General features: G+C 40.6%; 1 protein-coding gene across 2 annotated transcripts; it reads left to right on the forward strand.

Annotated features, from left to right (window-relative positions):
• The first annotated feature begins 1,255 nt into the window (after positions 1-1,255).
• On the forward strand, positions 1,256-14,925 carry srl (sarcalumenin). 2 transcript variants are annotated; one of them, XM_061711492.1, is made up of 7 exons: positions 1,256-1,387; positions 7,293-7,385; positions 8,190-8,285; positions 8,999-9,034; positions 10,946-11,062; positions 11,432-11,665; positions 11,773-14,925. In XM_061711492.1, exons 1-7 carry the CDS (start codon positions 1,258-1,260, stop codon positions 12,582-12,584), a joined length of 1,518 nt encoding a protein of 505 aa, XP_061567476.1. In that variant the 5' UTR covers positions 1,256-1,257; the 3' UTR covers positions 12,585-14,925. The 2 variants fall into 2 exon arrangements, with proteins under 2 accessions (XP_061567476.1, XP_061567477.1); XM_061711493.1 differs by lacking the exon at positions 8,999-9,034.
• Positions 14,926-16,990: the final 2,065 nt, after the last annotated feature.

The raw sequence follows: 16,990 nt of genomic DNA on the forward strand, positions 1-16,990 counted from the left end.
TAAACACTCAAGGTGAAGAGAGTGTATTCATTTTTCATTGCTTATGTAATTTGCCAACCATTAAAAGGATGTGATGAATAAAATAGTTAAGACTGCATGGTTATTATCATACCCAATTAACAGTTAACTTCTTCAACAAGTCTACATTAAGAAATGCTTTAAAAATGATCATACTGTCTCCATTAATCACTGACAGGAGCTTCTGTGTGGCTTTTTTCCTTCGGTGCTAAAACTTGCAACAAACAAGGAGCAGTAGAAAAAGACAAGAGCTAATGTCATCATGTGTCGTCTGCAAATGAAAGAGGAATGAATGCTGACTAGTATTCATGAAAGGAAATCGTTGCACAGATTTACAACCCACAGATCATCTTGCACTCAACCCCATTTCCCTCAGATTCATGAAGCTGCTTTGGATTCAGGCAGTCGTATGCACTGAAATGAACATACATGCTGTTAAGTTCGGAGATACTTCCAAAGCCATCTGGGATTCACATGGTTGGGTAAGAAACTCCTGCCATTTTTAGAGATTAACTTACAGTTGAAATGTTGATTCCCAAGGAAATTGTGAGATTATGCTCAACACTCTGTGTCTGCTGGAGTGTGATAAAGCAGTAATCCGCCTAGCATTCAGCTCCATGAGAGATTCGGGGCTGACTCAGGGGTCTTTATGGACCAAACTCTCCACTGCTCTCTTTCTGATCCCTGCTGTTCTCACACACTTACACTCTCCTCTGGTGATTACCTTCACCACCGTTCCAGCCAAGTGAGCACTGTGTGTTTCCCACCAGACGGAGGCTTTGATTGCTCACTTCAGAAGCACACTGCAAGTTTATAGGGTGAAGGTGGTAAAGCGGTTACGCTCATTTGAACACCATTCTTTATGAAGAAAAGCAGCGCTGGGAGGTTATTGATAGTTTCACAAAGTTCTGGTAAAATGGGACATTCCTGCATCACTTTTAGGATTAGCCTGTTTGAATGAAGAAGGGCTGTGCGTTTGGATCTACATTTTGGTATTAGGTTCATGAACTTTCATAACAATGATTATGAGACAAATATTCATGTGCCTTCTGTTAGCTGGCGATGTAAAGGGTTAAGTTTTCCATGGATGTTAAACACTATGAGCTGCAACCTCTCTAAAAAGGAAAGCCAGCTGCTTGTACATTTAGCGTCTCCATGGCACACTTGTAAAACCTCCGGCACACAGATCTCAGCCCCTCCACCAGCTGCCCATCTCTGTGCCCCGCCTCTGCAGTCAGCATGCACTTTAACCTTCCTGCCTTGGTATATATAGTCAGACTGACTATCAGAGTTCTCCTGGCAGCCACCATGAAGGGCACAGTCTCGATCTGCTGTCTCCTCGGCCTGGTGCTTTTGCAGGCCACAGCAGGTAAGGCTCAGGAGCCGTTTTGGTTTATCACCCTGTTTTATACAAGGCAGTACACTGCTGGCATGATGATGTTTACATACAAGAAAGACTAATGAATGGATTGGCGATGGCATCTTTGTTTAGAGGCTAATAAGAATGACTCTTTAATGAAAACGGCTAAATCTGACTCCTCCATTAGCGTTTCTATACTGAGAGTCTTCATAGACTTGGAGAAGGATCAGGAATGACCCGTCATGTGGTCGGACGTGAAGTTGTCCAGGTTGATTTTTGATGGGGGTGCCTGAGGGAGGGACATGTCAGCTGTCATACTGCATGGCGCCAGCTGATGGAAAAGTCTAACCAAGGATCATAGACTGGCCGTGCAGGAGCTTAAATGGACACTGAGCCTTTTTCTGCTTTTGCTGTTTTGGTTTCATCAATTAACACAAATTAAATTTCCTGTTGAAGAGCTGCTCACTGCTGACAGCATCTCCTGTCAAAATAACTTAATAAACAACGTAACTACACTAGGCATCCATCGTGGTCGGCGTGACGGCGGGCCACTCAGCCATAGCTGCTCCCAGATTACTCATTCTAAAAATGCAGACTGGTCTCAGGCACTGGTGCAGTTATTGTTACCCTTGTCTGTCACCCCTGCCCGTCCTTGGGGTGGCGTTCAGCTCCACAGTCTGTAACCAGGCTTCCATATTGTGAGCTTCTGTCAGGTGTCTAAGATTGGAAGGCCTCCTGAAACCCAACACTGTACACTACACAACCTCCCTCCCTCCATTCGACCTCCCCTCCCTTTTAGACTTCACCCCTCCCAGCGTCACGCTCCGCATTAGATATGCTGCACAGCTGCTGTCACTCTGCACTGTCACAATCACAATTTATTCCCAGCAGTTGGCCTTTTAGGGGCATGCATTCTCCAGGCAGGAGGGGCCGGGCTGTGGCTGGACCTCACGTTTTCAGAGAGCATTTCTACAGGCTCATGCAGGTGTCTTTTGGATATTTCATCCTCTAAACTCAATCTAAACTGCATGAAATGTTTGGGATTTTTGCTGCTGTGCACAGATGAGTTTTCTTTGGATATTTCTGGGTTTATGTAGACACAACAATGACAAATTTCTTGTCATATAGTGTGTAGTTCTTAGGGTTATTGATTCGCTTGATCACTGCCAGGAACTTGGGCTGGCTTCTTCAGCGCTGAAAGAGTAATCTTATTCTAAATCAATATAAAAATGCATTTATTATCATTTCATTATAGTTTGTCTTACATTCTTGTGGGATATCCAAGCTTACTTGTCTAAATATATGATATATGTGTCCTTAATATATTCTGCATCCAGTTGCCTTCCTGAAAAATCTAGACGCACAGCTGCATTAGGAAGTAATCTTGATACTGTGAAATCTCACAATCTTGACTTGATCACCAGCAGGCATTACACTCGGAGATAGTTGTAGTTGCAGACTTGTGATAGCAGTCATCCTTTTGCAATAATGTCCCGGTTACTTCTCTCTATGCAAAGACACAAGTGGATTCACATTGTATCAGTGTGAACAACTTTAAGTTTCCATCCACCTGATAGGAGTGCTTTTTGCAAAGGTTCATCTGGTTCTGCTGCAAAATTTCTCTAAACATAACATTGCATTGTGAATTAGCGTAATGTTTTAATGACAAAGCAGGCGTGCATTTTGGTGGTGTGTACAAGTCAGCTTGCTTTAAATGCCAATTTAATTCTGTTGTGGTTCCCCAGTTTTATTTAGGCCGTAGTTGTGTTTTGATACCAGAAAAATCACATTACCAGATCTTAAATGAAAGTTGCTGATTAATCAAGCAAAAACTAGAGTTATGCTTGGTGTCCAATGTTAAAGTGTGAAAAGATGATTCACAAAACTGCTAATACAAAAAAAGATTCTGACATAAGTGTCCATAAAAATGAAATGCCCTCAACCATAGAGCAGAATATTTCTGTTCACCTTTAAATAAATACAGACAGTTTTGCCTATTTATGGCTCTTTTTAACTCTTGAGTGGTATTTTTATAACATGGCATGACTGGATTTAGCCATAGCCATAGTCATAAAGACTGAGAACGTCTCAGTTTGGAGAAGGGAGAGAATAAAATGGAAGAAGTGATAGCGTGCAGCATGTCTGGGACATCCCCTGTGCTGTTAGTAGTAGAGGGGAGACTCACACTGACAGTCACACATACTTACACACTAGTCCTGCTCCACAGTCTTACTACACACTTCTCACTTAAGACAAGCACCACCGTCCCAAGGGCACCTGACGTCCTTTACTGGCTCTTTAACGGAGGAGCAGGGATAGAGGCATCAGATCAACACCTCCGCGTAAATCGCCTTCGACCTCATGCCTTTCTGTGAGCTTGCTTGCCTCTTAGTGGATGTGCTTCACGTGTGTCAGAGTCACTGGTGTTTGGTGTTTCCTTGTGGGGGGTTTGCCTTTCTAGGAAGAAACAAAGGCTGGCTTGTGACTAAGTTGCACCAAGCAAACATTTTTATTTCCAACGTCCACATCCTCTGGACCTTTCACTCAGTGATCTTGAGTATTACATTGTTAGCTCTATGGGATGTGGATGTTGACGAGTGTCCCCGCTGACTGGCAGTGAAAACCTTAAAATAGTCGGCAGTCGTTCTGCCTTCTCCTCTGTCCATCTTCTGACCCATTGTAGGACTATTTCTGACTGTGGGGGAGAACTCGCTCTTCTAGCCGTACCACCTGTTGCCTTCTGTGACATCTTCTACCAGCTCTGATAAATACCCTCACAACTCTGACACTTTGCAGAGAAAGAGACATTTTATGGGTTTATTAAGAGTTGTAATCCTTCTGTTAATCCATAATCCTCGTGCTAAAGAAATGAGTGCAGTCTCTTTACATTTGGATTGAATCAACGCATCTCAGTTGCTGTTTCCAGTGGAACCTTTTGACCTTTAATTAAAGTTGCCTGAATCCCCCAGTGCTCTGGTTAAATCCTCCAACTGGAGGTTCCACGCCAGCCGTCCTCATCGTATTCAGTTTAATTGGATTTACTTCTCTGTGCTACAAGCAGAATATGATCCTGGCATTTCACGCATAAAGCCATCCTTAATATATACGGTGTAAATACACGAGGCTGCAAATGCACATCAGAGCACACTCACGAGAACATTTGTAGCACAGAATAGGATAAGGTGAAAAGCTCAATCTCTTTACTTTAACTTGCGGCATTCCTTTTGCACACGAAGAGAGGTTTTTAGCTACCAAGAGCTGAACAACAGCTCACAAGTGAAGATGCACTGACGCTTGCAGTTGTTGATTTCCGTTATTTTTGGGGTCTAAACAGCCTGTACTTCAGATTTGAGCTATGACTTAACCCTGCTGCTTCGTAGCAGTGGGAGACCTAAAGGCAGCAGCATTCCTGCTAGACTTACAGATGCCGCGAGAATGTTTCTCCAAACTGAGGGAGGGTGGTATGGCAACGGGCTCGGGGAGGACACATAGCTCAAGGCGCAGATGTCCAGCGTCCAGCTCCCCTGGCGCCTGCACGGTTAATTTTGTGCTCTGATGCAAGGCCCGTCATCATGGGGCAACATTACCTCTCTGATCTTTCCAGATCCTCCATCAGGGGTTGACTGCATTGGAAGGTGTTAACAAGTTCACAGCAGTTAGGCCCCCACAAGAGGTAACTGTTAAAAGACAAGACTCTTAATGAAGCAAGCTGCAGATGCTTGACTACGCTGTGAGTGCTGCAGTGCCAGGCTGATACAGCATCGTCTATCCCGTGTCCAAATATGCTGCTCCATATGGCCACGCTAGAGAATATTTTCACAGCTTTAAGTTTTATTAAAATCCACCTCTCATGGCTACTAACCTTTCGGTTTCTCTCGTTCTTGTGCCTTGCTGGCAGCGATATCAACGCAGGCTTATTTTTAGCAGGCTGACCCGGGGAGCATCAGCACTGCTGCGTTGTTCCTCAACCAGTTGTGTGTCACTGCTGTCACACAGAAAAGAAACCACTTTTGGGCTCTCACTTAAAGTAAATGTTAGCAGTCCTCTGCATTCTTTATATTATCATTTAGCATTACACGTGCTGATAAGGCTCCAATCTGAATTTCTCTAGTCTGATATGCTTTCACATATGACTCCATTTCTCATGGAGGAGAAACAACTTTACTCTAACCTAAATCTACCTAGTTCATGGTTTGCTTTCGGCCTGTAAACAAACAAGCCTCCGTGATTTTACTTGTCATTTGATGCGCTGTTGCTTTTGGTCAAAGGAATTCACCATTCAGAAAGATGGCCGGAAACACTAGAAGTCAATGCCCACATGGCCGGGGCATTACTCCAGTCTGGTGTTGGATACCACAGCGGTGGTACCCTCTGAGAGAGGGGAGTCTTCTCACATTGATATGCAGTTTATAATTAGGCATAGCAAACAACAACGTCGTCCAGCTCTGATGTTTTGTGACAGAACTTTTCGTTGCAGTTCTGATGCTGTATTGTGGCAGAACTGTGCATAAAAGTTTAATTGTCCTGGTCAAATAATTTCAAAGTCTGCACATCTACTTTAGAAACAACCTTAAACCATTAAACCTATAATTCAACTGCAATTCATAATGTTATGCCACTTCCTTTATCGGCCTACATAATTGCTATACCTTTTAAATTCCTTAAGACGGATTTCTCTGATGCATTGCTGAGTGGGACCGGTTCGGGAGTCTGGGCACGCGAGGCCGGGCCTCATAGTCCAAAGAGTGTGTTACTGGTCGGTAACAGACTCTTATGTAAGACTGCAGGTCATCATCTCGGGTGTGTTACAGAGGGGAACACTCAGACTGGCTCTAAGTCCTCCTCGTTGAGAAACAGGGAAGTCCCTGTCTCTGTTGGACTGTTACAAAGTGTTTGGTGATGACAAATGTGTCTTTGTCTGTTTATATTTGGCGTTTGCTGGCTAAATTAAGAGCTGATTGTACTAACAGCTGTGATCGAAGTAATCCGATATGTTCGGGAGTGGGCATGAGTGGGTGAGCAAGTATGTTCTCTCACACTCTCTCCCTCCTGTACTTCTACGGCTTCCTCACACAAATGTCAAAAACGAAATTGCGTGCATGTCAAAGTGTTTCTAAAACAGTGAGACCTATCTGAAACCATTTTAACCTGACAACCAACTCAATAGTCGATTAGTTACTGAAGTATTTTTCTGAATTTGTATTGATTTGTGTCAGCTTGTGGTGAAAAACTCACTGACAGGACTGAGCTCGGGCTCCTCAGGAGGGCGGTGTGTAATCCACCTTACTAAGTGCAAGGTTGGAGGGTTAATCCCCCACCTCTCTTGTTCACATGTCGTCATGTTATTAAGGAAGCACCCAAAACATTTGCTCTATATGAAGAGGTGGAACACGTGAGCCCTCTGGATGTCTGGAGTTACCTCTCAGAAAAAGTAATTACTATAAATGAATCAATATACCGTAGGCTTTAGTGTTACGTGAAATCCCCCAAAATGTCATGAAAATACACTTGTTTGATGTCTTTACAAGAAAACCGGCATTGAAATAACTGTAATATTGCAACGCCAGATTTATGTAGATGGATTGTTTAGTAAAAAGAGGTCAAATGTCATTATCCCCATTGCAGTTATGTTCAATACAACGCAATAAAGTTGTAAAAACTCAGTAAAAAACTCCATATTGTCATAAGTGTGTGTGTGTTTTTTTTTTAATTTAAATCACACCTAAACCTTTCACCTGTCATGATCTCGTATTGAAATGAGGATGTTATGCATTTCATATGCGTATGCAGTATCCAACGGTCTCTAAGTTGTTTTGGATCAACCTCTAAGCCCTGGGTCCTGTTCAACCTTTATCAGGGCAGCGAAGATGCAGACTGAGAACTTTCAAGTTAAAGTTTGTTTCTGTTTTTACAGAAGAGGAAGACTTGACCTCCATCCTAAGGGATACACATCACATCGATGAAACACTGCGACTTGCAACCGAGCAAAAAGCAGCAGACTATGCAGGTGAGGAGCAAAGAGGAATAATAAAGCTATGTGCATTTATCTCATCTATCTTGCTTTCAGCTTGTAAAATACAAGATAGTTTCACATGAAACATTTTGAAGCTTTGTGAATTTTTAAAATGTCTTTATCAATATGGCCCTACAGAACTTGCCCATTGGCTTTCTTTTGATTGAGGAAAATGATTAATATCACATACCTATACCTACCTACATTAGATGAACATCCACGAATAACAGTTCATTTGAATGTAAAATAAAAGTAATTTGTTTTCAGACAAATGGATTATATCCTGTCTTTTTTGGAAATCATGTACACATTTAAGTTAATTTTTTTGCCTCTTTTTTGGTTGTTTTGTTTTGTTGAAGTACATAAAATCACAATAAAAAAAAGAGGACATGTTGAAGAGAGAGTTGATCATCCTCAGCTTGAAAAAGATAAAAAAAAAACCATCTCTAAACACACTTTCCCAAGCAGTGGTCGACCAGTTTATCATATATTGAAAAAATAATAGTAAATAAAAGTAAAAAGTTTCTGAATATCATTTGTATCATTGTGAGTATATTGGGTATTTTATGCATTTTTCTTTTTTATATAACAGTTTTACACTTTTTTGATTATGGGAGAAGTACAGGGTTCTCAGAAACCCATTTATCTGTATTTTTGTAATGAAAATTTCACTCCTTAAAGATTTTTCACATCCACATGAGCTTTGCGACAGTGGAAGTAGATGTTGCTTATGTATTTGTTTTTTTTTCCTAACCTTCATAGTTAAATTCCTTTCTACTCTGTCCTCTCATTTTGTAGCGGCTCTACAGAAGTTGCGAAAGATCTACCACTCATCCATCAGGCCGATGGAACAGGCCTACAAGTACAATGAGCTGAGGCAGCACGAGATCTCAGGTATCCCAACGGCTCCGGCTGTGTCCATGCTGTGTGCACTTTTTTGTTTGAGTTGCTTTTTTGACTTGTTTGTCAACATGCATCACCTTTAAACCGTCAAACATACCAGTGAAATCTTGCTCTCTTTTTTTTGTCCAATTTTGGGCGTTTCTGGGCAGTTATAGGAACATTGTGTAGATGTATTCAGTTTTAAATATCACAGCAGTCTACCCTCATCATTCAACATGTTTTTCATCAACATAATTGTTCTTAATGTCCGACTTCAGTTTCTTTTTTCACTGCACAGTGTTTCTTTACAATATCAGCAACATGAGCAGCACAAGGAACTGCCAAAAGCAAATGTCCACCATATTGAAATAAAGCTCGCCCTCTTGTGGCTTTCTAGGCTTGGCTTGCATGTTCATCTTTTATCTTTTTTTGAATGAACATTTACTTCTTGTAAATGATAGTGAAGCCACATCATCACCTCACCACACATCATATCACTGCTGACGGACATGTTTGACAAACTGTAGGTCAAATATGGGATCATAAATTCCAGCCATGGTCTCCCACCCATTCATGTACATTGATACTCTACCCCTCCCTGTTCATTGAAACCTCACTCCCTCACTGAGCTCTCCTTCACCTCCTGTTCCCTTCACTTCTCTGTACTCCATCCTCTCCTGTCCTCCCCCTCATCCCCATCTCCTCCACCCCCCTCCATCTAACAGCGTACCCCGGACGAACCCTGGGGGACTCGGCCACAGGTGGGTGTGGGCAGGGCTTACCTGTGCATGGCACTGCCTGAAGTGCTAAGCCCCTTCCTTTCACCCTCCATCTCTCCACTTAAATTTGCTCGCTGTTGATCAAAAAATGTCCAGTACAGTTCCCTTTGCATGACACCCAGTTCACGGCAGTATCCTGGATTGGGTTGTCAAAAAAGTGATCCATCAGTGAAAGCTTTGATCCACAGAAAGCTCTAGTTTATTGTAAATTATAAACGGACAAATATGAATAAAACAGCTTTTTGGTGGCTGAAACTGATTAGACATTGAGCTTTTTAATATTTGGGGAGCTCTTTATGGATATTGTTTACGGAGGGGCTCAATGTTAACCACGGAGGGGGTTGCATGTGCAGCTTTGGCTTTAGCGAAGGACAGAGAGGTCTGAGGAGGGGACTCTGGTGGGAATGGCTGGTTTGTATTCAGTTAAGCATCAAATCACTTCCTTACTGTCTTCTTTCTGTAATATATAATCATTTAGAAAACATTCACATCTATAGGTATTGTTTTGTTTTATTTTGCATATCTGACATCTACAATAGTTCTTGACACCCCAACCACCCCGGCACCAAGTCCACTCACAACACACACTTCTGCTTGCTACAAGACAAAGAGCTTTATCTTTGAAAGCATCATCCCGCTGTGAGATATGTGGCAGCATCTTTTTTTCTAATGCCACTAACAGCAGATTCAACATTTCTTTGGGGATTTTTGTGTGTTTGTTTGATTTTTTGTTTTTTAAATAATTTCTTAGTGTCACAAAATTAGCCTCTGTGCTCTGAAAGGGGCAGTGTTTGACTTGCTCTTTGGTATTTAGTTTAGTAAATTATATAATTTAATAAGTAAAAAGTAAATTCCCATTTCGGAGAAAGTTGGGAAAAATCAACAAAACAGAATGCAATGATTTTAAGATCTGTTTAATCATATATGTATTTTTATCATGGTATCAAGATAATAATTAAATTGTTGATTGTTGATATACATCCCGTTTTAATAGTTTTAATATATATATATATATATATATATATATATATATATATATATATATATATATATATATATATATATATATATATATATATATATATATATATATGTATATATATATATATATATATATATATATATATAAATTCTCTTGAAAGTCATATGTTTTCCTTTTCTTGCTTAAAGTAAGATCGCAGCTGCTTAAGTAGTGGAGAGTTCTTTGTGTCTTATTTTCTATTTTATAAAGTACAAAAATATTTGAACTGGGTGAAAGTAGGGGCTGAATACAGGCCAACTTTGCTACCAGATTATTTTACCCATGCTGTTGTAATATGTGCAGAACATAGTTTTGCATTGGCTTAATTATATTCTTTGAAAAAGATATCTTGATGGCATATATCTTCATATTTCATTCAGTATGAATGGAACCGTGCTGACTTTTGAACTGTGCACCAGCCAGGCAGTAAAAATGCAGTGTATGTTTATACTGTTTAGCCTGATTGGTTGCAGTAGCCATATTCACAAAGATAGTTTCAACTTTTGATTAGTTGCACAACTAGATCTGCCTCAGTTGATTGTAAACAAGCTTGGCCACAGAGAAAACTTGTCACTTTATTACTTTTTCTTTACACATTGGTGGCGTGGGTGCTTGGGTGATCATCCTCCACCTTAAAGGTTGGTAGTACGATCCCCAGCTCCTCCTGTACTAACCATCAAGGCCTTTATAAACATTACCAATATCATTATTCAGTTACAAATCATTGCATTTTGTTTTAATTTACATTATATATCACATGGCTGTCTCAAAATCTGATCTCTTAAATTTAGGGTTAACTGATAGGTTCACCCCATATCATTTGTAAAACCCTGCTGAGATGTTAATCACTGTTATACCTCTTTTCCCACCAGATGGAGAGATAACCTCCAAGCCCCTGGTGCTGTTCCTTGGACCCTGGAGTGTAGGAAAGTCCTCCATGGTCAATTATCTCCTGGGCTTGCATGACAGCCCCTATCAGCTCTACACAGGTGTGACACATCCTCTTCTTTTTTAATTAACAATAAAGAATGTTAAATGCTTAAATCCTATTAAGGGTGAAGTAACCCTCAAATGTCATCATAAATCTGTGAGATCATTAGACAGACAACCACTTTATCTAAATGTAATAGGACAGAAGGTGTAAAAGCAAGAATGTCTTTGCGATTATTGAAATGTGAAGATAAAACCACTGTTATTCAGTTTGATACATGCAATCTTATTGAATGTCAGAAGGTATTCAGGCCTCTGCTGAACTTACTTCCATAGCATGCTTCACATCTCTTCATCTCTGTCCAACATCCTTTCCCTCTCTAATAATCTTATCCCCCCTTCCCTTTCTCTGTGACGTTGTGCTGCAGGAGCTGAGCCCACTACCTCTGAGTTTACTGTTATCATGCACGGGGAGAAGATCCGCTCTGTTGAGGGCATTGTCATGGCCGCAGACAGCTCTCGCTCCTTTTCTCCCCTGGAGAAATTCGGACAAAACTTCTTGGAAAAACTGATCGGCATTGAGATGCCGCACAAGTTGCTGGAGCGTGTGACTTTTGTAGACACACCAGGAATCATCGAGAACCGCAAGCAACAGGAAAGAGGTAAAGCGAAGAGAGTCGGGCTTTGCTTCAACCTTTGCAGATACCACAAGTAGAACAAAAAGCATCACCATTTCTGTTTGTAATTCATCTTTTTTGCTTCCAACTAGGTTATCCTTTCAATGATGTTTGCCAGTGGTTCATTGACCGTGCAGACCTGATCTTTGTGGTGTTCGATCCCACAAAGCTGGACGTTGGCCTGGAGCTGGAGATGCTTTTCCGACAGCTGAAGGGTCGCGAGTCCCAGATCCGCATCATCTTAAACAAGGCTGACAACCTGGCCACTCAGGACTTAATGAGAGTCTATGGAGCGCTGTTTTGGAGCTTAGCTCCCCTCATCAATGTGACGGAACCCCCTCGAGTCTACGTCAGCTCCTTCTGGCCGTACGACTACGCAGCCGACACCAGCCGTGACCTTTTCAAACGGGAAGAGATTTCCCTCCTGGAAGATCTCAACCAGGTGATTGAGAACCGTATGGAGAACAAGATCGCCTTCATCCGCCAGCACGGCATCCGTGTGCGAATCCATGCCCTGCTGGTAGATCGCTACGTCCAAACCTTTAAAGAAAAGATGAGCTTTTTCAGTGACCCCGAACTGGTGTTCAACGAGATCGTGGATGACCCAGACAAGTTCTACATTTTCAAATCCATTTTAGCCAAGACCAACGTCAGCAAGTTTGACCTGCCCAACCGAGATGCTTACCGCGATTTCTTTGGCGTTAACCCGATCGCCAACTTCAAGCCCCTGTCAGCTCAGTGCTCTTACATCGGCGGCTGCCTTTTGGAAAGGATTGAAAAGGCAATCACCAACGAGCTGCCCGCCCTTCTGAGCAGCATTAACTCTGGGAAGCAACCCGGCCTGTCAACCTGCGAGGCAACTGGCTGCGGCGAAAAGCCAAAGAATCGTTACCGAAAGGACTGAGGAACATGAAATAACTTGTGTGGTGGAAGTAAGGAAAGGGAGAAGGTGAAGAACGAGAGCTCCGGTGGAACCCTGCTCACGTCAGAAGTCAGAATGTTGTATTGGTGAGGAGACGGAGGAGAGAAAATGAAGGATTTTTTTCTTTTTTTTTTTTTTTTTCTTAAAGGAATCTGGGAGGGTGTCTTTTTGTTTTTCTTTCGGGACAGCAAGAATAATGAAGACTGCAGGAGGGAGGGGTTAATTGTTTGATAAGGCAGCTTAAGGACACACATGCTGAAGAAGTGAGAACATGCCACTGGTCACAGAGTTTTGTTGAAGCACACACCCTCTTCTCTCCCTTGCACAATCACGTTGGACTGTCTGGGACGGCGGTGTTGGGGAATGAATCATGTGAAGAAGAACAGAAATGGCAAAGAATGAGTATGATCAATTACAAACAGTGAATCCCGAGGCTAAAAATAGTCAAGTACCAGCTCCCTTGCATGTGACTAAAACAGTAAAGTTGAAACAGAAATCTGTGTTGTAAAATGATGCTAATTGCATTACAGCAGCAAATCAATTCCACGAGCTTCAGAATTAGTTTTTGAAATAGCTCTTTTTTGTGGGTGCTACACAAACTCTTTGTATTTGGCTGATCATCCAAACTTTTGGTAGTGAAATACATTATTTTTGCATGTAAGTTATATCTTCTTTAGCAGAAGCATGTGTTTTTATTCTAACAAGCAAAATTTCCTCTTAGTGTTTTTGACACCTGAACCAATCCTTTCTTTGCGATGAAGAAGGCCTTTTTCCCTTAGTTTAGTATGCTCACCAGTCTTGGTTGTTGACAACCTGTGATAAAAGCAGAGTTAGGGGTTCAAAGGTCAGAGTCTTCAGAGTAGAGAGGGTCTTCACTTCTTAACTTACTGTGTTTCTTTGAGTTTATAAATTAGCCAGCCTTCGACAGACGTTCAATACTGTGTTAAAAATTATTATTTCGTTCAGTGATAAGCTCTACAGCTTTAAAAAAAAGCTGAATGTCCATGAAAGAAATACAATGAATGATGTGCTTAAGTTACACCTGTCTTTTTCCATGTAATTTGCCACTGCAGGTTAGAGAGACCTTTATCGATTTTTGACTATGCAACTTTCCAAATGGGATTAGAAGTATGTTGTTTAGTTAAACTGAAAAACAAATCCTGCTGCCGTCCAAGTTTGAAGAGTCACTACAAAGCCGAGTTGGTGGATTGCAATCATTTATATCTTGCAAAAACTGGGATGGAGGTAAAGGTGAAGTAGAGAATTTGAGAGCTGATCCCTTAACTCTACTGAAATTAAATGAGCCTGATCTAAAATGAATCCCGACCTTGACCTCGCACTGGTAGAAGGTGATACTTATAAGATCGCAAGTGCTCATGCAGAATACCTCAAAGAATGTCCCAGCCAGGAGTATTGCAATGAAAATTGTTTTAAAAATGTTGCCATCTTGGGAAATACATGTCTCTAACGCCAGACATCTGAGTGACAAGGCAACTTCCATGAATTGTGTCATTGATAGAAGCTGCTAAACAATCCACAAAGACATACTATGTTGTTTTGTTTTTTCAATTTGCTTTTAGGATGGCTAAAACACCAAATTTTATATGTTTGGATTTGCTTTAAATGTTGTCTAAAGAACATGTTTTTATTCTTTCAAAAGTGCTGGATTAACTTTCTTCGGTGTTTAAGCTAAGAAACATGAATAAGCTCCTGGATGGTTAATAATTACCACATTATTGTGCCCAGAAGTTCTCAACTTCTCTTCTTATTCGACAAGAAAGCCATTCAAAGTATTTTCCAAAATGTATATCACTGTTTTTAAAACAAAGTCCTGATTATTCAAGGAACAGGTTGATGATAGGACAGGCGCTCCTGCAGCATGAACTTGACTCATGGACATTCACGCACTTCCGCCTCCCTCCATGTCCTCTTTCATGAACCCCTTTACTCCTTTCCTCTTGTAGACCTAGGTTTGACGATAATAATGAGAGCATGCACCAAGGAAGCTTCTTTCCTCTTCTTGTCAGTCTGAGAGCTGAAATGGGTGTGTCGTATCTTAATGCTGCAGATACAAAACTTGCCCACAAGAGAGTGCTGTGAAAAAGGCTAAAAGATGCAGAGCTCATTAACGTTCAACATGGAAAACAATGGAAGAAGTTTATTGTTTGTAGGATGATGTAAGTTTATTCATCTGTGAATCGATGTGTGTCCAATTAAAAAAGCGAATTCTTCTTCTTTTATTATTTTTTTGGGTATAAAATTCAAATTAATAATGGCCCAACTTTTGGAAGCTTGATAAACATGAATAAAGATTTCTGATGGATTGGGTTAGTGAAAGTCTTTGGTTATTCTGCTGAAATGATAAATCCTTACAGTAAATAGAAAAATTCCAACGAGAAACATGCTTCTTGTCATCCATTTCTCTGGATATTGTTTCCAGTGTACTCAGGCCTTGCTTCTTTTCCATCTCATTCGTCACGCTGCCCAAGAAATGCCCTGGGAGCCCAGGCTCTCACTCGTGAGATTGAAAGCATGCTTTTACCCAATAGCTGCAATGCACCAGCAATTTGTCATGACTGGAAATAGGTGTGTGTGTGTGTGTGTGTGTGTGTGTGTGTGTGTGTGTGTGTGTGTGTGTGTGTGTGTGTGTGTGTGTGTGTGTGTGTGTGTGTGTGTGTGTGTGTGTGTGTGTGTGTGTGTGTGTGTGCCTTTGATTTGGAAATCTGCAAAATCTATTATCATGTAAACCTACGTGCATTTCTGAGTTTACCCTTAATTCTTCTCTAAATATACTTTAAGTAGAATCTGAAGAGATACACTTTAAAATAGACATCATATTTAATGTGAAATAAAGGCTAATGGGCCCAACAGCCACTGGACATGAAATCTCCCTATTGTTTAAAGGGGATAAATAACATGGAAAAACTAAGCATTTAGTTGAACATATATATTTTATTGTCTCAACTTTCTACTAAATTAAAAATCAAATTACGTGATCCTGTCATTTTGTTTGGGGACATTGAGGCCTGAAAACGTCTTTTTATGAACTGTTCAAATGTGAAGGATACAGTGACTTCACAGACCAAGATAAAAGTAGAATTATCCAGCTTCCCCATGTTTAACTTTATCTAACTTCACATTTACTGTCCCCTCAGAGGAGGGTAGTGTAAACTGTGACACTGATTTAAAAAGAGATACCGCACCTAAGAGGAGGGTGGACTCAACTAACTGACCCTAGCCTCTAAAGTTAAACTGAACTGTAAAGACCTGGCTGAACATGGTCTTTTTACTGCATCTCTGATACTTTGAATATGTCACTGACTCTTTATTAAGACCAAACGAAACTGTATAAACACAAAATTGAACACAGTATGTGTCCTTTAAGATCTTTCTAAATACCTCTCTGAATACAATACTTCTATAACTGTGCCTTATGTAAGTAAAGTCTTTTTTGTGAGGTCATTCCTATTGCAGTTTACTCAAGAAATATCAATGTTAACTGGTACAGCGATCGTGATATAATATACATTAAAATATTGTTCTACCACAAAACATTGACATTTTCAGAAAACAACTTTCAATTTTGAAGTTATTTAAAGGATTATTTTCTTAAAGTGTAGACTGTCTGATGCTATGAACCCACAACCTGCAGTTATAATAAATCTTAATGCAAGTCGAAAGGGTGATCCACAGACAAAAAATACATTGAAACAAAAGTCCATGACAACAACAGCAGGAAGATTAAGAGTGACCAGATTGATGCTTTGGTACACACCCACAAGTCTAAAAGACAGAGAAGACTTCAAGAGAGAAAATGCAGCGGGTTGCCCATATAAACTACATTTTTAACATCCTTAAAAGGAGAAAAACTCATGTGATATATTCTTTGGATGGATTAAACTATCCTCGACGACAGGAAGAGACAAAGTATGCAGAAGGCTTATGATTCAAGGCTTATGATTCAAAACACAATGTTGTCTGTAAAAGATGAGGATGGCATGGGAATGGATGGCTTCCCCTGGCACTGGCTCACGAGTTATCATTGATATGACAGGAGGGTGAAGCAGTCACACGAATCTACAGCAATATATCCTCAGTGATATATGTGCAGATTCAGAGAAATGCAACAATGTTGATTCAATGTTGATGCAATATTATTGATTGGACTTTGCTTTAAACTACAAAAAGAAAGAAATCCACAGAGTTTTTAAGGGTGAAAAGGTAGAACCTTTTCCTGATGTCATTCAATTTAACCTGGTCAAATTGCACTTCACAGTGAACACAAAACTAAAGCCAGAAAATATTTACAGGTGCAAGGCTTTTTACAGTAAAAGGCATCACGAGGAGGAAATCAATCTGTTATTAACAAATATATTGAATGAACATTT

This window comes from Cololabis saira, chromosome 21 (assembly GCF_033807715.1).
Source record: "Cololabis saira isolate AMF1-May2022 chromosome 21, fColSai1.1, whole genome shotgun sequence".
Classification (NCBI taxonomy): domain Eukaryota; kingdom Metazoa; phylum Chordata; class Actinopteri; order Beloniformes; family Belonidae; genus Cololabis; species Cololabis saira.

What these genes read in the sequence shown, in the direction of transcription:
- srl (XM_061711492.1), top strand. Translation starts at nt 1,258, where the DNA reads ATGCACTTTAACCTTCCTGCCTTGGTATATATAGTCAGACTGACTATC. An exon ending in GCTTTTGCAGGCCACAGCAG is followed by an intron (nt 1,388 to 7,292) that starts GTAAGGCTCAGG and finishes CTGTTTTTACAG; the next exon opens with AAGAGGAAGACTTGACCTCC. An exon ending in CCTGGGGGACTCGGCCACAG is followed by an intron (nt 9,035 to 10,945) that starts GTGGGTGTGGGC and finishes TTTTCCCACCAG; the next exon opens with ATGGAGAGATAACCTCCAAG.